General features: G+C 34.6%; 1 protein-coding gene across 1 annotated transcript; it reads left to right on the forward strand.

The window, feature by feature from the left end:
* Positions 1–21,702: 21,702 nt before the first annotated feature.
* LOC120412643 (uncharacterized) lies at positions 21,703–22,407 on the forward strand. Its single transcript, XM_039573199.2, has one exon. It carries the CDS (start codon positions 21,750–21,752, stop codon positions 22,350–22,352), a length of 603 nt encoding a protein of 200 aa, XP_039429133.1. The 5' UTR covers positions 21,703–21,749; the 3' UTR covers positions 22,353–22,407.

Consider the following 22,407-nt stretch of genomic DNA (forward strand, 5'->3'; position numbering starts at 1 on the left):
GCACGCCTTGCAGGATTATTCGTGTTTCGAGCGTCATTATTCCAGTGATGTGTGTTTTTTGTGCTTTAATTAAGATTACATTAATTGTTTTGTGTTTTTAAAAGCCCTTCCCATATCACCACAAAATGTAAAGTTCTTACCGCGGACCAGCTGGGGAGGACGCAGGCGGACGACGTCGTTCGGATCGGTGGAGATTGTGCAATTATTTTTCAAATAATGTGTTAAATTTTCACGGTGAAAAACTCATTTCTATAGAATCGTTTATCGAAAGACACGCTGACATTTAGGATAGACCATTAGCGCGCGTTTTTGAATTTTTTGATTCGATTGTGAGTAGCGGGACCTCGCGGTTACTCTGCAACGTGTTTTTCGGAGCCTTTTATTTGATATTTTATTTTTCATAAGTCCTTCTTTTATCATCGTTGATTGGAAGGCACGCCGCCGGTTTAGTTCGTTTAAGTTATTGTTTTAATTTTATTACAATCGGTTACGTGGTGTCCTGAGTTGCGTTGGAGAAGATTTAATCATTTATGCTAAACTCATCACCAAATAACCGGGAATAGTCTCATCCGCATACTCCGATTGTTTGCCTTGAGAATGCATAATACATCACACCATTAAACAAAATTTATTGATTATTGGGTCGCATCATCATCCTCTATGTTGAATCCTGGCCATTACCCTTACCCACTAACAAAATCCCAAGTAGAAGTAGTTTTCCGGCACACGTGGGGGTGTGGATATCGTATAGAACCCACCCTTTGTAGCAACCTGTGCTAACTAACATTCCCGTCCCAATCCCCCGAGATCTACAAACTGACATGGCGGGCGCCGTTGGTGGCCAACGACTGTTTCTTATTAGCAACGGCTCTAGTTTTGATGATCGTGATGTTTTATCTTTTCAGCGCATTCATGCATGCTGTTGATAAAGGAAACATCATTTGATCGTTGAGGCGTATGGTCGGTTGTATTGATAGGATATTACGGTCCTGTTCAGCAACGGAGAAGGACAACCATGGGTGGTCTCTCATGCTCATGCTCATGCTTTAGTATTTTTGTATTTTTGTATTTTTGTATTTTTGTATTTTAGTATTTTTGTATTTTTGTATTTTTGTATTTTTGTATTTTTGTATTTTTGTATTTTTGTATTTTTGTATTTTTGTATTTTACTTTACGAAATAAATGAAAATTTACGCATCTGACATTTGCAAGACTGTTAAATTGTTATCAAAACTGAACAATATTCAAATCTGACACCTTTCCTTACATTGCCTCGTCAGCAGCTCCAAGCAAATATTCAAATTTATGACAATATAAACTGAATTTGCATATTGTGGCCCCTCACTCGCTCACTTCAAGCCTTTTTGGAAGCGCTCTCCGGCTCGCTGCTTCTCGAAAAGTTGATTCATAAATTCGTCCGATAAGTAATAGCCTATTAGATTCAATGAGCCGTCAATTAATCTTCGTGCGTGACAAATCAATTAGACCGGTCGGCCGGGGTGAGATCGATCGAATCGGTCGGCTACTCAAAGTTGTGAAACCCCGCTCCGACGGTTGACGGTTTTGGGGTATTAGCGGACAGATTTTTTATTTTTTCATGCTGTATAGGTAGAGGTTCTACAATCTGACGAGAGTGATCTTTTTTCCCGCGCAGGTGCTCACGATGACCGTGATCACTATGGCACAGAACTTGAAGGTAAATTTGGAGCAACTTTGCTGGACGATATCTACGCGTGATAGATCTTCGTGAAGTATACCTTGGCATCGAAATTAAGTGAGAAATTATGTAAATTAAATCTACTTCTCAAACTTCAGATTTGTATAGCAATTGAAGTTGATGACATCATAATTTGCCCTAATTCAACATAAACACCTCCTCCACGTCGTAACACGTAACCAGGCCTAATTTTTGCGCACTTTCCCACCTGTCCGTTCGCGGTGACATGCAACGTGTGCGGTCGCCAATCGAGCACATCGACATGCACTCCCCTTTTGGACATTTTTTATCAATCAAAATTGCTCGAATTCCTTCGCTTTACCTGTGCGTGCGTGCCGGCCAGCCCGTCAACAGGTAAGTGTACAATACGTTTCTCACGTGTCATTTGTACGACTATTTGTTGCACTGTTAATTTTTTTCAAAGTTTTTTTGAAAAGCAAAAATTGAATTCAAAATCGCGGTCAAACCATCCATAAAAAATATTCAAGGTCAAATTTCCAATCAATTTTTTTCACAGTATAAAACCTTGCAAAATCTACAAATCGTTTTTTTCTGATTTCAAAAGAAACCGCAAATCCTACAGTTCTCAACGGCCGCAGGTAATACGCGTGATCTTTGGTCATCAAAAACGACACATTTTCGATCGGCAAGAGTGGCTGAATGATAAAATGCTGCGATGGTGGATTTTTTTAATGTTGAACTGACTCTTACTAGTAAAAAAGTCAATCTGTTAGGTTTTCCACAACAACAAAAATTAATGGCATATCAATTGTACATTTCTTCATGAACTAAACATGAGAATCATGACAAGTAATTCGAAAATATATTTTTTCAATATTTGTTTGAACAGTGCAAACAATTATGGGTAATTCTCTACCAACTCACACGAAATCGGGTAACTTTTATCCCTGATCACGAATCCGAGGTCCATTTTTTGAGACCTCGTGACGGAGGGGCGGTACGACCCCTTTAATTCTTGAGCATGCGAAAAAAGAGGTGTTTTTTTATAATTTGAAGCCTGAAACGGTGATGAGATAGAAATTTGGTGTCCAAGAGACTTTTATGTAAAATTAGACGCCCGATTTGATGGCATACTCACATTTCCGAAAAAACGTATTTTTCATCGATAAAACACTACAAAAGTTTTAAAAACTCTGCCATTTTCCGTTACTTAACTGAAAAACATTTTGGAACATGGCATTTTAGGGGAAATTTAATGTTCTTTCGGAATCATTTTCAAATTGCGTATTTTTTCTTACTTTGCAGGGTTTTTTTTAGAGTGTAACAATGTTCTAGAAAATTACAAAATTTTGGTATACATAAGGGGTATTGCTAATAAACATCACGAGTTATCGCGATTTTACGAAAAAAGTTTTGAAAAAGTTGGTCGTCGTTGATCATGGACGTTCATGGTCACCCGCGACAGACACGGACGACGAAACAAAGAAAAACGCAAAAATTAACATTTTCAAACTTTACATCAAAATGTTTATAGACGTTGTAGGTATTGATAAGAACTACTCTGAAAAAAAAAAACTGATACACTGAAATTTTTATTGTGCTTTTCAATTCAAATATTTTTTAAAGGCTGAGAAAATTCTCTATATTTTGCTTTTTTGAACTTTTTTGATGCAGAGATATTGCCATGCAAAAATTTAAAAACAGGAAAATTGATGTTTTTTAAGTCTCAACCAAACAACCCACTACTGAGCAGTTCTCTACGGAATTGGTCTTCTTTCATTAATTTTATTTTTTGTATTTTTTAATCCGGCTGAAACTTTTTTGGTGCCTTCGGTATGCCCAAAGAAGCCATTTTGCATCTTTAGTTTGTCCATATAATTTTCCATATAAATTTGGCAGCTATCCATACAAAAATAAATATCAAAACCCCAAAAAAATAGTCGTTTTGCGCAATGTGGGAACTAAACCAATCGTTTCCAAACTTTGGGGGAGTTGTTTAGTACCCTAAAAGGAACTGAAAAAAATGTGCTCAAAAAATTCATGCAACCATATCAAACCCTATTGTTCCAAAGGTCAAAGATGGAATTTTGTGCCGTTTTAAAATATTCAGAAACGAGAATTTTCTAAACTGATTATTGTGTGCAGTTAATTTTGTGAGTGAAGGCGTGAAGGTCTTATTAAAATAAGGGTAAATTTATTTTAGAGTGTAACTGTAACCTTAAAAGCAATCCTGAGCAATAGCTAATTATTTTTTTTCCAAAGACGAACTAATTAAATAAAATTAAATCACAAGCAATAGTTTCAACATTTAAATAAAAATAGTGTTGTGAATGCATTATTCACCTGTAGAGTTGTTCTACAATCATTTATTCTTGATAAATCTACGTTTTGACGAAAATGTTTTGTTTCGTAAAAAAAAGCTTTTTGTAGTACTATACATCAAACTTTCCAGAAAACTCAAAATATTTTAAACGTGCTCGAACGTGCAAAATATGATTAACAACGAAGGGAAATGCATTTTAAATTATTTACAGTTGATTGCATGTCTATTTCCATAAAAATTCTGAAGTTTCTTGAAAAACAATTTTTTGCTCCCTGATTTTTTGAGTCACTTGTGAAAGGGAATGGAGCGACATGTAAGTGTGTGCAAATGTATGTACAATTCACTAAGTTAACCATCAAACTGTCACATTCATCACGCTTACCACACTCCATATAATTAATATGGGAGCATTTGATTTGCGCACATTTACTTAAAATATCACAATCGTGAACGATGTGTGCAACATTGCTGCTGGGGGCCTAGCGAAAGAGAGCACACACATTTGCACTAGTTCTCACGAACTCAAAACATTCATCGCAGTTAAGGTGCAAATGAGCTTCTCAGACAAATGTCTGCCAATGTTTGTTTGTTTTTACATATGAGTGTGTGTGTGTGTGTGTGTGTGTGTGTGTGTGTGTGTGTGTGTTTGTGTGGGAGAAAGCAAAACTGCAACAACCTTGTGCATGGAAATCGGCAACAAAACACTTCATCATCTTCTTTTTGATCTTATTTTATTGCCACAAAGTTGATGATGAAGTTTACAGCCAGTTATGTCAAAATGTGTAATTCGTGCGTGCGTTCGTTCGTTTGTGTGTGAATTTGTATAAATGTTTGCGCTTGGCGGCTGAAGAATGTTGCTACTGCTCTTTTTTTCACGGTTCGTCGGTTGATTCAATTAAGTTGGCACACACACACACATTCCAAAAACCAGCAGCTGATGAGGTTGTTGTTTAATTGTTGAGCTCTAAGGAGATGCAAAATAATGTGGCAATTTAGTTTGTTCAAACGGAGGCAATTAGCAGCAGCGCGATGTGTTTCCAAAGTCAACGCGGCAGACGGTGGCGGCGTCCCCCCTTAAGTTGGCAACCCAAGACGAAGTAATTAGATTGCTGGCTTGACGGTTGTTCTCGCATGATGGACAAATTGTCTTGGTCGTGTAATTACTTAATATACAGTCGAACATTCCATTGGAAAGTGTTTACAGCGGAATTTATTGCCACACCACCGCACCGAACGCAGAGTCAAGGTCACCTACTTGGGCGAACATGATCTTTATCGTGCTGGCAACACTTCTTAATCACTCCAAATTGCCAACCAATTTCAAGATCGCGCCGTGGTATCACATTTCAAAACGACACAATTTTACGACTATCAACCGTTCTAAGGTAGTAAAAATTGCCTTCGATTTGTAAACGGAGAGGTGCTATTAAATTAAATTACCATGCATGCATGCATTGCGAGCTGTCCTTTAATTTCGATCGCGCCTTCAGCGTGCTCTACTAAATGACATTTACGAGATTTGACGAGGAGGGCGTTACTTTGGAGAGAACGGGTCGTTAATTATGGGTTTATGAGGTTTGTTTTATTTATTTTAATTTTTCTTCTAGCCTGATAGTGTACGGTTTTGTGGTGCAATTGCATCTCGATATTGATGTATCAGAGATTTGTCATTTGCATATCCGTTCTAGTTTCGGTAATGATAATTTACAATTAATTATGTCAGTTCTATATTAGTTATCCATCAATGACTGATATTATGCAAATTTATGGCTTTAAAATTTTATGTACAAAACTTATAGAAAGTTTAAAAGTGGAGAGCAACTGGTATAAAATAATTTAAGTACATTGATAAGACCAGTTAACGCTAAACCAATTATTCTTAATGTTTGGTAGCTTGAACCAACTTATCGGTTCTTTTAAATTTCACTGACAAATCAAATCAAATCAACTTTTCAGAAGATGCATTGTAATTTTTTTTCAAGCTAATTAAATCTTTTAACGGTGCACATCAACCAGAGCCTTTGCACCCAGATTTTTGTTACAAACATTTTAGTATCATCAAAACAACAAGTACTATCGACTTATTTTTTTTATTCATCCCCTAAAGTACTGTCCACATAGTAATTAACAATAAAGTTTGACAAATTTTACCATCCCGCTGTTGCAGGATTGGCTCCATAAGTTTGACAATTTTGGAATAAGAAGACAACAACTTCCTTCGTTGCTGTGCACCCTTAAATGAATTGTAGTCATCTTACTTTCATTAGATTTTTTTTAAACAGTTAAATTGAGAAGTAAAATTTGCATGAAGTAATATTCAAATTCTGGGGATTTTGGTTAAAATTATTAAAAGTTATATGAATATAAAAAAGGTATATTGTATAAAAAAAGCTTTTGTCTTTTCCTTCCTATTTTAAAATGTCTCCAATACCAGCACATAAAATTACTATTTATACTTTTGGGCTATTATCATCTAGGTCCGTTTTTCGATATCTCGTGACGGAGAGGCGGTACGACCCCTTCCATTTTTGAACATACGAAAACAGTTCAAATTTGCAGCCTGAAATGGTGATGGTTTGGAAATTTGGTGTTTAACAGATTTTTATGTAAAATTGCACGCCCGATTTGATGGCGTACTCAAAATTCCGAAAAACGTATTTTTCATCGAGAAATAAACTGTAAAAAATTCAAAAACTCAGCAATTTTACGTTACTCCACTGTAAAAATTAAAAAATATATGTACTTTTCAAACCTACATTAAGCCAGAAGGGTAATTTTTTCATATATAACATATTTTTTTGTTTTAAAATTTCGTGTTTTTTCAAACTTTGCAGGGTTATTTTTAAGAGTGTAAAAATGCTCTAGAAAGAGCAGACAGTTACAAAAAAGGGGAAATATGTCCATTTTAAGCCTAATAAGCGGTCGTGTTTGAATGATGCTGGATAATCTTGATTGTTCCTTGGAATTCACTGAAACCAAGTACACCAACGAGTAGAGCAACTTTTTGTGAACATTTCTGTTTATTGTCACTTTTATTATAAGTTATGCTAATCCTTTTACAAGCATTTAAAAAAATATTTCAAAAATGCATTCTAATCAGTCGAGTGCATTGGTCCACGCTCATTTTTCTATTTTCATCTTAGTTCTTTTTTTCTTCCAGCGCTCTTTTGGGTCTGCATAGTGCTGCCAAAATCGATGAAATTTTAAGCGAACACTCACAAAAAGTAGCATTTATAGCGATAGTTGCCTGGCAGCACTTGCTCACTCCAACAGGCGCTGCACCAGCATGTTGGTGGTGTTGGTGGCCACCCTTTGTTCTTTATTTGCCTTCGCTCCTCGCTCGGTTTTCTTCAGCCTTCGATTGGAATGAGTATTCTATATTGAAACGTCAAACGACTTGGCGCGTTTGTTTTTTTATGGTGCTTGCTAATTATTTACATGTTTCGGGATTATTTTTCAAATGAGTGACTAACTAATGTGCAAAAGAACATGTTGCCGGTAGTTGGAAGCAATTTTATATCTTAAGCGCTTTGAAATCGTTAGCGCAAGTGAAAAGATATTGATGGCGACATTCGTTAAGCAGTTAACCTCTGATGTTGCGTGTGGATGTGTGTGCCACCAAAATTATGAGAAATGGTCTCGCAAAATAGAAATTATTATCAAAAGTGCATTAAATTTGATCTTTTTGGCCAGTAAATGGCATAAGTTTGCGTGCTTACCCGAGGCGGTGCTGTTGCTGGTAAGTTTATAGCCTAAATAGTATTTTTGGATCTTAAATCGAGCATCAAACTCTCCATATGACGAAGATAGGTGTTTGATTAGAAAGGGTATATTTCCCCTATGTACTAACATAAGGGTTTTGCTTATAACCATGACGAGTTATCGCGATTTTTCGAAAAAAAAAAATGTTTTGTATTTGTTCACATTGTTCCATTTAGTAATTGTTTACGAAATCGGCCGATTTTTTGACATTTTATTATTCTATTATAGGCTGTTGTCAATATTCTCAAAACTTTATAAACATAACCCCTCCCAATCCTCTGTACAATTTGCCCCAAAAATAAGGGGACACACAATTTTTTATAGAAAACCTAAAATTTTTAATGAAAATAAATTGAATTCGAATCAACTGCTTTGATGATTATGTTTAGCATTCAACACACACCATACAGCTAACATCTGGAAATTGATAAGGCACATCTCAAAAAGTGGTCAAAACCATTTTAAAGAAATTAGCCCGATTTTTCCCATGAGATCGATTTTACTCAGATGACGTTTATTTTAAATTTAAACATCATTGTTGGCTTAAAAATTTTCCCAAAAAAATCTTTTCAAATTTTGATAGTAGCATAACTTTAATAATGTAAAAAGAGGCAAATGAAATCGAATGGAAAAAGTTTTATCCACTTTAAAAAAAAACTAAACATAAAACACGAAAAAAAAATATTGCGATGCGCTTGAAAATTGCTCCGTTGTAATAACTTGAAATGTTTGGAAAAGGTTTACATTTTTTTAAGATTTCATAAATAAAAATTGCAAAAAAAAACCCACCCAACTAAATCAACCCCTCGAGAAAACACCGCAAAACTCGAACCGAACCATCTCACATTGCATGATTTATAAACGCCAGACTGACTTGAACGTGGCTTCTGGTGGATAAATAAATCATTAAATTTATGTTTTTGCAGCCTTTATGTGCCTTTATTGTCCCTCCGGGTGCCCCTGGTCATGCCGGGTTGCAAAAGTCCGTGGAAATAAAACAGCATCACCGCACAGCACTATCAGCGCCCCCACAGCTTTTCCCCACGAGGGATGAAAGATGGAGCACTTTTCCGGCAGGCTCTTTTCGCTGCTTCACGATGATGGTCAAAAGTCCTGTTTTCAAGGGGTTTTTAGATTTTCTCTACTTTGAAACTTATTTCTTTCAATCAAAATTATAATGATTTCTAAAATTTGTTTCATTGTTTTCTGTTCATAACATCTGTTTTGAACAGTTCTATTCCAAGACTATTCAAAAACATGTCACCTCAAAGCCAACTCGTCAAAAATTGATGACCTGATCCCACTTCACCAATGCATCAATTGCATCCTCCAAATGCATTCTCACTTGCTGCTTCGCCGGTTGGAAAAACGAAACATATTGATTTTGCTTCAATTTACGATGAACAAAAAAGCAACCAAAGCACTTTTCCATTCCCAACCCAGTGTTCTTGGTCGAGTTCAATAAAAAGTGGTTGAAATGTAAGAGGATTGGGACAAAAAGAAGGAAAAACTTCGGATTCGGATTTGTCAAAGCACTTTGGCTTCCGGGCAAAAGTTGGAAATTGATTTGACCGGGAATCCTTGATCCCTTTTTGTCCGTCCGTCCTCTGAGGGATAGTGCGACAGGACGAAAGAGTTTCAGTGTGCTTTTTGCTTCTTTTTGAAAGCTTTTTTGTTGCGTTTTTTCAGTGGGAGTTTACAATTGATGGTGACCGCAATTAAGAGGAAAACTTTTGGAAAAGGTGCCTAGCTTATGGGAAAAGTTGTTTTTTCGGAGTTCAAAAAGGCATTTTTAGTGGATGTATCTTATGAAATACATTATTTAATGATGTATGTTGAATTAACTAAAGCTCAAGGTCTCAAAACGAGAGAGTCACAAAATTTGGATCACGCAGTTGGTGGCGCAGTCGCGAATTGAGTTGTAGGCACTGCAAAGGATTGCTGCCTCCGGGCCACCAATAACTAATGGATGGTCAATTAGCATACCGTTTGAGATCGTAAGTCAGTTCAGCATCGTCGAGACAGGTGTTGGAGAACACGTTCTGCGCAAAGTGTTGCTGTTTATCACGATGCTGCGAACACGGTTTTCAGGTGTTTTCGCCAATGTTCAAGGTGAGTTCGATGACTAACAGGCGATTAAAAAACGAAAAAAAAAATAAAAAAATGATACGATGTATCAATCAAAAATATTTAATTTTACTAGTGCATACACTTTTGTTATCAATATATAATAAAAACATTTTCAAGGAAATCTTGATTTAATACACAGAAAACAAATTATGGTAATATTCATCAGGAAATGGTGACAGATTTTGTGTCGAAAAAAATGTGTAATATTACATCAGGAATTGATGAATATTCATCAGTTTTTGATGAATATTCATCAGGTTCACATTTTTACACATTTTTTATGTAATATTACTCAAAAAATAAGGAATATTCAACCTACCAAATTTTCAACCTTCAAAAATTCAACTTTTTTTTGCTGTGTAGATTTCTGCGCAGGCTAAACGTGTACCTTGAATTGCTCAAAAAAAATTTAGACAAGGCCGAATGGTTTTTCTCCAAAGCTTGTATGGAGAATTAGTGCGGCTCGGTTCTCATACATTTTGGATTGTATGCAAAAGAGACGAACGGACCTAATTTTCCCAACAAACTTTGTAGAAAAACCAATCGGGCCTGTCTAAATATTCAAAATATATTTGTTTCTAAAACCCCAACGTTCATGCTTCTCCTCAAGTTAAGCTTGCGCAGTCATTTTTGTCATTTTTTATAGGTCACTGTTGTCAGCTCAAAATAGTCGCTGTCAAATTAATTAATTTAATGCAACTGTTTCATATTTCTGCTAAAACAAATTTTTGGTTAAATTTAATTCAAACATTCAATCAAATAAGATTTTGATGATTTAAAATAAATTGGAGAGATTTAAGGTTGCTTAAAGTTATCGACAATAAATAAATTTTAATAAATAATTCTATTAAAAATCTTTAATTCACATTTTTCTTTCTAATTTGTACAAATGTTTTTAGTTTAAATAATATTATTTCTGTCTGCTTAAAAAAATGGTCCTGCATTAAAGAATTGAAAATCTCACAAACATATTACTTAAAAATGGAATAGGTTTTTTTTCTTGAACTTTTTCCTACTTGTGATTAGGGGGGTCCGCATGTCTGTGGATGGAGTCGGTTCGGTTGTTGGTCGGTCGCATTCTGTTTCGCGTTTTACCAGTGTTTTAAAGATTTTTGTGCGTTCGGGTTGTGTTTGATGTGAAGCTCTTAGTTATAGGAGTTTGGGGAACATGAAGTTTTCGAAGAAAAAGTTAAATTAGTAGTGAATTCTAATGAAAATCGATTTGGTGTGGTCTCCATTGTTTACCTTTAGCAGCTTTAGCTTCACACCTTACGTCTCTTTTTCGCCGGTTTATCGCCTCGCATCTCTATTTCGCCGGTTTCGCTCATTCTACCGTTCAAGCGCCATTTTTGACGTTTTGTTTTGGTTTGGGAGGTGTTCGAAAAAAAATAGGGGGTGGTGACGTTTTTTTACCTTTGTGTTTTTTTACAAATTAAAAAAAACGCGGTGTGCTCTTGGCTAAATGAATAGCGATAATTTGAGCAATGGGGAACCAGAGGTGGTTTCAGGACGAGCTATTTTGAAGAAGACGTGAACGTGTTTATTTCGATTTGTGATTGCCAACATGAAAAAGGGAATTGATTTTGCGCTTTTGAACGAGTTGTGCGGCCGAGGCGTCTAGCGTCATCCGTACGTTCTGCTCGAGACTATCGGATTTTAGCATCATCCTCATCACCTGAAAAAACGAACATCAACGACACTGACAGAAGTACAACTTTAGCAGTGCAGTGCAGCTATACAGAATCCTTTTCAAATTATTCATAATATGCGTTATAAAATGTTTAACTATTTCCATCATTTTTCCGATTTACGGTCAATCTGTTCTTCTTTTTTCTTCTTCATATTTATTGATTATCTGTCTAATGAAATTCTGTACAATAATTTTATACTTACGCCTTCTTTAAAGTTCAATATCTCTTCAAAATTTTACTAAGAATGTATCTTTCCGCTACTCTACTATATCTTTATGGTCTTCTTCATTTTAATCATAAAATCTTTGAATATTTCAGTTAGGTATAAAGGTAAATTATTATATAATGCATCATATAGAAAAAAAGTTATATTACTACACTTAACACACCCTACAAACACCACTGCAACCATAAATCGGAGCGTTTGGTACGGTATGTCCACGCATCCTTCCTCCCCTGTAGATTCTGTGAAATGTGATCCGTTCTCAGAATCCTCTCTGCGGTAAACACGGCGCAGTAGGGCTGGCCGCTTTAATATTTGTAATACATTTTCGAGTGCTCTCGGATGTACTACAATTATTAATATTGACAAGAAAAGTGCTTGGGGCGTCATCTAATCACAAGACTTTCCAGCATGCTTTCATCGGACTGGCTGCGTCTGTGTTAGATTAGATTAGATTAGATTAGATAGAACTTTTTCCTACTTGTGATTAGCCATTAGAATAACCAATTGTATCGAAAGACAAATTTATCAACACATAGCTGAAAGGACCTCCAAATTTCTAAAAATGGAATAAAATACTTAAAAAAATAACAACACAATATTCAAAATTGCCAAGCTCCGAAAGGTCACGGATTTTGCCTTCTAAGCGGAAGATGAAGTGTTCGCATCCTGTCTGGCTAGGCAAAGTCAGTAAAGATGTTTACTAAGAATCCTGACCGGTAGAGGATGGGTTTTGATTAGCTTCGAAATGGATTTCCAATCCCGAGGTCATGAGTTCAATTCTCGAGTTTGTTTCAGTAAAACTATTTTTACAAAAACAAATAATGGGGAAACTTAACAAAATATCAAACATAAACAATATTTAAAAAATTTATTAAAAGTATGATTGATGTTAAACTCAAATTAAGTTATTTTTTCAAAGATTTGCTCGTGTTTCAAAGCAAGTAAAATTCCCATCAACTTTACAAATAACAGAAAGATCTTTTTGTTCGCTTTCAATAGTTGGTCTTTCCTATCTTTTATACAATTGACCTTTTATCCTTCCTCCTATTATTTGTTTCCGATTTAATTCTCGAGCTTTTCCAAGCAAAACATATTTCGCACAGATTTTAGAAGTTTCAAACCTGTCAGTAAAATTGAATAAAACTATTTTTTTGTTATTTAAAAGGATTGTGCCATTTTTCTTTAAACTATTTGTTGTTCACCCTTTTCATTATAATCCTAAAAAATCGGAGTTGAAAAATAAATTAGATTAAAAATTCAAATTATTAAAATAAACTATTACAATCTTTTTACAATACAATTGGATTACAATTGGATCCACAAATCGAAACATACTAAAAATTTCAAGAAAACATATTTTCATTAATTTATGGATATCTTTATTAATATTTTTTAAAGTTGCATACATTTTAATGATATTTTTTGCATGACAATTTAATTTGAAATATAAAAATTTTACCAATTAAGGCTACAACAAATGTTAGTTAAAAAATCTACAAATTCTTCTTTATGAATTTTGTATGATTTTTCACGAATAGAATATTATTTTAAGTTTTCTTTTTATCTCAAAGATTATCAGATTTAATGATTTTTTTATGTTTAAAATGTCAGAAATATTTGTTATTTAAGATAATTTCAAATAGTTGTTTCAGAAACTTGCAACAGTTTTACTAGTTTTTAAATACTTACTGTGTTGAGACATTGTGTTGTGTCACTGTCAAAAAATTAAACATTATTTATATTTTTATCTTTCAAGTCAAAAGTATTTATAAAATTATAATTTTGAATTTATAGGATTCCCCTAGAAAAAAAACAACTTCAGGTTTGATTATGCTTGATTAAAACTTCTGCTGGCAAAAACATTTCTATGCATGCAAACAATTACAATTAAACGTTATAAAATGGATTTCCGTTTTTTAACTTGATTGCTTGTCTGAAGAATCAAGTATAAAATTTGACTTTTTCCAGACTTTTTCCAAAAATAACGGTTTGTTTAAAAAAAATCGCAACGCTGCCAAATGAGATTTGATCAAGTCTTTCAGTACCGTCATCGGGGGAGACATTGGGTCTGGGGGTGAAATTGGGTGATACAAATCATGTCTTTCATGTTTAAAACATTGAGAATTTTTTTTTAGACTGAACTTTTTTTTATAAAATTCTTCTCATATATACTTACAATTATATGTAGATTTGTATAAATGACCTAAGGAAGCAAAATGGAATTTTGGTCGCAGGGGAACCATATTGAAGGGTTTTTGCATAAATGATGTAAAATATGTTTTTTGCTTTAAATATTATTCAAATTTCAATTCAAATTTTAATTTATGAAGCTCAAACGCAGTTGTATTGCTTTTGAGTTTTTTTTTTGTTTTTTTTTTTTTGAGGCTTTGGGAAATCAGGGCTTTGGATTGAAAACCGAACCATTTACAACTAATCCTTGCGTCCTTTGACCATATTTAGCAAAATAGTAATACCAATTATTTGCATTTAAGAATATTTGGTAATGTCTTCAGGGCAGATGGAATACATTGTAATTTGATGTAAATTTAGTTGGCTTCTGTCTTATTTCAAATTGTGGCAATATGATTTAAAAACGATACATTCAGTAAAATTAAGTCGACAACTTGTTTCATAATCCAACGCACAGCCGCAACCCTTGGAGCCAATCAACCCGAAAGATTTCATAAAATGTTGTGTGTTTGCCAAACTGATTATCTTTTACCACCTCAACAGTCTCAACAGTCGAAAAAAAGCTAAACAGAAGGTAAAAGTTGTTTTATGACCACTCGCAAAACTATATTTCATTCGATCGGTCAACACACACACGCTCGAGGAGAAAAGTGATTGTGTGTGAAATGGTTTTAATTGCATAATTTTAGCAGCCTGTTCGCCGGTAACCAGTTCAGTGTTGAGTGTTTAATCTTTGTTTATGAATGAAACTGTCACAAGTCGGGGTGTACCCGACCCTACGCGGAGACAAGTTTGCATACATTCGGGACAGGTCCAGTTCAACGAACCACGAACCTACCGCAAGTCCCTTAGTTTACTACGGTAGGTCGAACTGGTTTTAGGTTAAGTTTGATTTGATAAATGAAGCTATTTTTTTTTTTTTTTGATCCAATTGCGGAGCCGGTTTTTCGGACACCTCTGCGTGTAGACGAAAAGTGTTGCCAACATCCCGGTCGTTTCCCGCCATCGTGAACCTGTTGACATGGCGTGGGTTGTTCTTGGGCTCAGACCAGATCAGGTGTTGATGAAATCTAGCACCGAAAGTCCTCGAGCACTTTCCGCTGCTCGTTGGTCAACGACTTCAGCATGAGGCCAAGTCGGTTATGATTTGCGTTTGAACTAGGTTGTTGGCAGGTGGCATTAATTCATAAATAACGTGCTGTCAATTGAAGTGAGACGCCAGGTGACTAGGCGTTATGATTGGAGTGACAGTAACTTGTCATTCTGGGTGAATTTATGCAGTTTGAATTTATTGCATATTTTACATGTAACAACATTTTGTTTTCAAATCTCACCCACTTGTATACCAACTTTCTTTCTTTTTATTAATCATCAACCATTTCTTCAACGCTTTTATTTTCACACAAACTTTTTCCTTCCCCCCTTTCGTCAATTTGACACGTGCGAAATAGAAATGTCACATTACGCGATATGTCAACGAGATTAGCCATGTGAGTAGCGCGCTAACAACCTCCCAATATCACGGGATCGTTCCATGTCCAAGTGGCCGAGAGACAGTCTGCTGTCTGGTACAAAACCGTTCAACGAGAGAGAAAACAGTGCCCACAAGTGAAGTGAGCAGAAATAATAAAATCAAATCACTCAGAGAAAGCATTACTGAATTGATTACTGTGTGAGATTTGAACGGCCGGCGCCGGTGCACAGTGGGATTCGATTTGCGATGTTTTGGTCAAAACTTCATGTAACATCAAGCGTTCAGAGAAATTTTTAGCAATTTTGTCCCAAAATCAAACGTTTTATACACGGCCAACATGTCCGCACCAAATGGCATCCACAAAAAACCTACGTGAGAAAATCTACCAAAAAGTCGAGCGCACTAGCAAACGGCCCCCCGAAATCCGGAGGTCTTGCGGGCCGTCATGTAACTGTATCCGATCGAGCCGCGATTTGGTTCGTTGAGCTTCAAAAGTTTTGTGGTCTTTATTTTTCAGCTGAGTCACCAACGGTTGGCTGGACGGGGACTGGCCAGCAGACTGGAGACAAGTTATTCAAACAGCCGACCGTTTCCGACTGTCTGGGCGCGTCTGCGTTAAGATGTGGTAGGTGGTATCAACGTGTGTGTTAAATTGGGCTTGTTTAACATATTTTATGGAACATTTAACTGATATGGTGTTGCTACTTGTGGCTAGGGGGTGGAGAACAAAGTAGAGTTATGAACTTCAAACTTTAACCCCGCAACAGGAAAACAAATTAACGAAAATGGTTCAACTTGGCTGTGAACAAAGAAGTTTTTAAAATCGCTCTTCATTAGCATGCTAAACTAAGTTACAATCCTACCTTGAACCTCAATCAGGATCTAAACATTATTTTGATCGATTTGGTGCTTTCGGCAAAGTTGTAGTTTCGCTTTTTATCACTTAAATTTTAATTTTCAAAAAAACACCGTTTTAATTTTTTTTATCTTCTGATATGTTTTAGGGGACATCAAATGCCAACTTTTCAGAAATTTCCAGAATGGGCAGAAAATGTTTGACCGAGTATCGATTTAAAAAAAAAAACGAAATATTGGTCGCAGAAAAATGTTAACATCATTTTTCGATGTAAAATCGAATTTGCAATCAAAAAGTAGTACCTACAAATTTGCCTAAGACACCAAATCGATCAAAAAATTCCTCCAAAAGATACAGATTTTTGAATTTCAAATATCATTTTTGTATGGACAGCTGCCAAATTTGTTTGGAAAATTATATGAACAAACTAATGATGCAAAATGGCATCTTTGGGCATACCGAAGGCTCAAAAAAAATTCAGCCGGATTAAAAAATACAAAAATTAAAATTGATAGAAAAAAACAATTTCGTAGAGAGTTGCTCATAAGAAAGTTACACATTTTGAGTTTTTGTGCTTTAGTCCTAAAATTTAAAGGAGAAAGAAATTAAAAAAAAAAAACTAGATTTCGAATTTCAAGTATAATTTGATAAATAGAAAAATGTTTCACAAAATACTTTATGCACTAAAACAAACATTCTTAATAAAATTAATACAATTTTTCTAAAAGTTTTCATATATTTTTCTTTTTCTCTCCTTTCCTTTTACTCGATTTTTTTTGCCGTTTTGACATCACTCGCACAACCCTTTTTTGATTCTGAATTCAATCAGAAATTGTGTATGAAACTATCAACAATGACAACAATGTTTTAAATTATTTTCAAAATGCTTAAAGCATCCAAACAGTTTTTTAAACGCTGACCCAATCGCCAACTGCCTAGAATGCATATTAACTGTCCTCCAAAAATGCGCTTCCCTTACATGAATGTCAAATTTGTAGACCTAGAAAGCATTACATTTTCCTCTTAAATTTTATTCCCAAATACGGATGGTCCCATCAAGCACCTAGAATGCAACAAATGGACAAGCGAATTTTGCATTTACAGGGTTGCAATTCACCAACACGAGGAAAAGTTGGAAATTTGACAAAATTCGTACTAAATCGGATCTTTTTTTGCATAATTAAAAAAAAAAGGCAAAAAGTAAAGAAAAGTTGGAAGTCTCATTCATACATTTCGAAAATTCTCTAGTTTTTGAAGAATTTTTCAATATTTCATGTTTTTTTTAACCAAGTGAGCAATTCTCTACAAAACCGGCCGATTTCGACCATTTTTATTTTTTGTATTTTTTGATTTGGCTCAAACTTTGTGGGGGCCTTCCCTATGACCAAAGAAGCCATTTTGCATCATTAGTTTGTCCATATAAATTTCCATACAAATTTGGCAGCTGTTCATACAAAAATGGTACGTATATATTCGAAAATCTGTAACTTTTGAAGGAATTTTTTGATCAATTTGGTGTCTTCGGCAAAGTTGTAGGTATTGTTAAGGACTATTTAGAAAAAAATAGGTACACGGAAAAAAAAAATTCCCGATTTTTTTATTAACTTTTTTTTCACAAAAACTCAAATTCCCAAAATACGTATTTTTTGATTTTCGAGATTTTTTGATATGTTTGAGGGGACAAAAATCCGCAACTTTTGAGCTATAGAGAAACATGGTCAAAAAATCTGCCGCCGAGTTATGATTTTTTGAAAAACTGGTGATTTTTGGAAAAAATCGAAATTTCATACATAAAATTTTTTTGACCTCATTTTTTTATGCAAAATTGAATTTGCAATCGAAAAGTACTTTACAGATTTTTTGATAAAGGGCTCCGTTTTCAAGATATAGCCACCGAAGGTTTGATTTTAGCGAAATATTTGCAGTTTTTCGATTTTTAAAAATAGTGACCATGAGTGACCATTTCTAAAAATATTTTTTTTGAAAAGTTCAGAAAATTTGCTATAAAATTGTCTAAGAGACATTGAAGATTGGACCTCTGGTTGCTGAGATACAGCGGCTTAAAGAAAAAGAAACACGAAAATTGAAGTTTTCTAAGTCTCACCCAAACAGCCCACCATTTTCTAATGACGCTATCTCAGCAATTAATGGTCCAATTTTCAATGTTAATACATGAAACATTCGTAAAATTTTCCGATCTTTTCGAAAAAAATATTTTGAAAAAAAATAAATCAATACTAGCATTTTTAATGGGCATAATATTCAAAGTTTAGCCCTTTTAAAATGCTAGTCTAGATTTAAAAATTTTCAAAATATCTTTTTCGATAAGATCGAAAAATTTCACGAATGTTTCATGTATTAAAATTGAAAATCGGACCATTAATTGCTGAGATATCGTCATTAGTAAATGGTGGGCTGTTTGGGTGAGACTTAGAAAACTTCAATTTTCGTGTTTCTTTTTCTTTAAGCCGCTGTATCTCAGCAACCAGAGGTCCAATCTTCAATGTCTCTTAGACAATTTTATAGCAAATTTTCTGAACTTTTCAAAAAAAATATTTTTAGAAATGGTCACTCATGGTCACTATTTTTAAAAATTGAAAAACTGCAAATATTTCGCTAAAATCAAACTTTTGGTGGCTATATCTTGAAAACGGAGCCCTTTATCAAAAAATCTGTAAAGTACTTTTCGATTGCAAATTCAATTTTGCATAAAAAAATGAGGTCAAAAAAATTTTATGTATGAAATTTCGATTTTTTCCAAAAATCACCAGTTTTTCAAAAAATCATAACTCGGCGGCAGATTTTTTGACCATGTTTCTCTATAGCTCAAAAGTTGCGGATTTTTGTCCCCTCAAACATATCAAAAAATCTCGAAAATCAAAAAATACGTATTTTGGGAATTTGAGTTTTTGTGAAAAAAAAGTTAATAAAAAAATCGGGAATTTTTTTTTTCCGTGTACCTATTTTTTTCTAAATAGTCCTTAACAATACCTACAACTTTGCCGAAGACACCAAATTGATCAAAAAATTCCTTCAAAAGTTACAGATTTTCGAATATATACGTACCATTTTTGTATGAACAGCTGCCATATTTGTATGGAAATTTATATGGACAAACTAATGATGCAAAATGGCTTCTTTGGTCATAGGGAAGGCCCCCACAAATTTTGAGCCAAATAAAAAAATACAAATAAAATCCATTTCCGGTTTTGGTAGAGAATTGCTCCAGTTTGTCTTGAGCGCCTAACTTTTCATTTTTTGTTCCTTTCCTTGTTTTAAAAAAAAATGAGAATTAAAAGGTGAAAAAATCATAATCAATTTCGGATGGTAGTAATGGCATGGATTTGGCACACATCTACATATTCTCTATAAGCATAAAAAGTATTACTGAAAACGCCTTTTGATAAATTTCCTTTAAAGTTTTTTACTTTCCCTTTAAGCCACAGCCGAGGGTACCTTGAAATTTAAAATTTTGTATTTTTTTTAGAAGGATTGCTTGAGTTTAACCATTTTTTTCTCTGAATCAAGATCATGAGGGAACCCATTTTGGATATACAGTGGACTCTCTCGTTGTCGATATTGAAGGGACCGTCGAGAGCGGGAGTTATCAAATTATAGAACGAAAAAACAAAGCAATCTATTTGAAGGGACTGAAAAATTTATTGACAGCTGGAGCAATATTGATATCGAGAAGATCGACAGCCAGAGGGTCCACTGTAATTTTATTTGAAACATTTTGTTAATTTTCTGTTTTAACCAAATGTTTCGAAAGATAGATATTTTTAATCTATGTAGATTTTGTTCCATGGTGGATATTGGCTGAATTAAACACTTTTTGACATTTGCCCCAGGAAAATTCAGAAATGCAAAAATGAGATATGAGTGGCCACATTAATGAATTTCAAATGCCATTCCGGTTATTTTTACGGCATAACTATCTTGATTTTTCAAAATATATTTTTGCATGTTTTAAGAATTCAAAAAAGTATTTTTCGAATGCAGATTAAGTTTTGTATTCAAAAATCTAATCGGTATTTCGTTTGACCAAACATTAAGTATTTACGAAATAATATATTTTTTGGAAGTAGTTTCTCCTGTACAAATATTCATATTTTTGTATAAATGCGACAAAAAAAATGTTGTTACTTAAAGATCCAAATATGTGTATTTTGACATTCCAAAAACAACATTTTAGCATGAAATTACTAAATAAACTGGACTAGATAGATGGAAAAAATCTGAGATAGCGAAAATCGGTATCCCGATTGTTAACTGAATATGACTTTGTCTTAAATACGGTTTGATCTTCAATTAAATTATTTCTAAAGTAAAATTTCAATACTATTAATTCGGCATGGGTTTTCTAAATAAATCAAATCTCTAACAGTTCCATTTTTTATCAATCTTTTTTTTTATACATAACACCTAATAAGCCCTCTGACATTCTGCCTATAACAAAACTTGATTGGATCCAACACTTTCCACCTGTTCGGGTCTGCCACCTATTGAACCCAACGGGTGCTGCTGCAACGTTTAAGCAGTTCAAACCACGATGCCGGCACATGTCAAACTCTTCAACCGAACCGTTTGACGGAACCCTCTTATGGAAAAAAAAGAGTTCAACTACTTTGTCGCAGCGACGACCGTCCGACTGTTGCCAATTTGACGCCCTACAAATCATGCAGAGTATAGGCTAGTAATATTTGAAAATGGTCGAAGGTATCAAAAAAGGACTTATTATTTCAATTCAAATCAGAGGGATATAAATTCTGACACTAATATTTTTGAAATAAAAAAAACTTTTTAAAATGTTATTCCTTTACAGTCTTCACAGCTCGAAATGGGCAGCTTCGGTGTGGTTGTCCTGTAATTACGAGCATGTTACAATTATATTGTTGTATAATCCGTCGTTTTAAGTAGCGCAGCGCAAGTTTTGAGACTCAGTAGTGCAAATATGGGTAAGCTGTGTGTTGCCCTCATTTGTCTCGGGCCCCCATACAAACCACCTGAACGGAGAAAGGCTTGCATGTGGCTTTGGAGCAAGGGCTTGATTAGGGGTGTACTTGTGGTGATGACATCTTGACATCGTGGGATGGTTGAGTGGTTTTAAAATTTGAGCTATTGATTTGGAATTTCATTTCAATTTGCTATCAATATGTCATTTAACTGCAACTTTAAGAATAATTCACTTTCATCATTTTCATCGCAACAATTGCAATGAAACTCAAGACAGATTACAGGTTAACATATACGGACAGGTATAGCAAAAGTAAACATGTGATATTCTAATATGAATACAGCTGAATGTACTTCAATAATAGTTACTTTTAAAAAGAATCGGAAAATAACGATATGAAGCACTCTCCAACGAAACTCACTCTAGATTGGATCAGTTCCGTTCAAAAGTAAAATTTAGAAAATGTCGTTGAAGACTACTGTACCGAATAAGATATTGATGATCTTTTTCATCTTCACCTTTATCCTGTGCACTAGAGCTGAAACTTTAGAGGAAGAAATAGAAAACTTACGCGCAGTTTACCAAAAGGCTCAGAAACAATATTTAGCAATAATAATCGAAAAACTTAAAACGTCCAGTGCTGTGAAAATCGACATCCCTCCAAACATGATTCTATCTTTGTTTGAATCAACCACAGAAGAAGATGATCAAAAATCACTGATGAATTTATTTCCCGCAATCGATTCTAATCAAGAAACCACATTTAAAAAGTTTGCCGAATGGTTCGAGAAAGATTTTCGCAGAGGGCTACAGAAAACACTGCTAGCATTCGCTTGCTGGGCAACAACTGGCGAAACGTACTCAACACTGTTGTCCAAGGCGGATAATTTTCGACAATATGGTGCACTATTTTCACATGCTTTTAGCATCTCCAAAGAGGGACAGAAAGCGGTAACAGAAGCTGCTACTCTAAACGTGAAATATTGCGTTCTCACTAAAACTGTGGACAATCATTTGGTTAGCTACACAAGCACAAGTATGCTAGAGAAGCTTAAAATGGTCTAAAAAAAGTTATTGTCATTTTAATAGGATTTTTACCAAATAAAAAGCTGAGAAAAAA

The sequence above is a fragment of the Culex pipiens genome, chromosome 3, assembly GCF_016801865.2.
Source record: "Culex pipiens pallens isolate TS chromosome 3, TS_CPP_V2, whole genome shotgun sequence".
Lineage (NCBI taxonomy): Eukaryota > Metazoa > Arthropoda > Insecta > Diptera > Culicidae > Culex > Culex pipiens.

Coding starts and splice junctions, on each gene's coding strand:
- LOC120412643 (XM_039573199.2), top strand. CDS start 21,750: ATGTCGTTGAAGACTACTGTACCGAATAAGATATTGATGATCTTTTTC.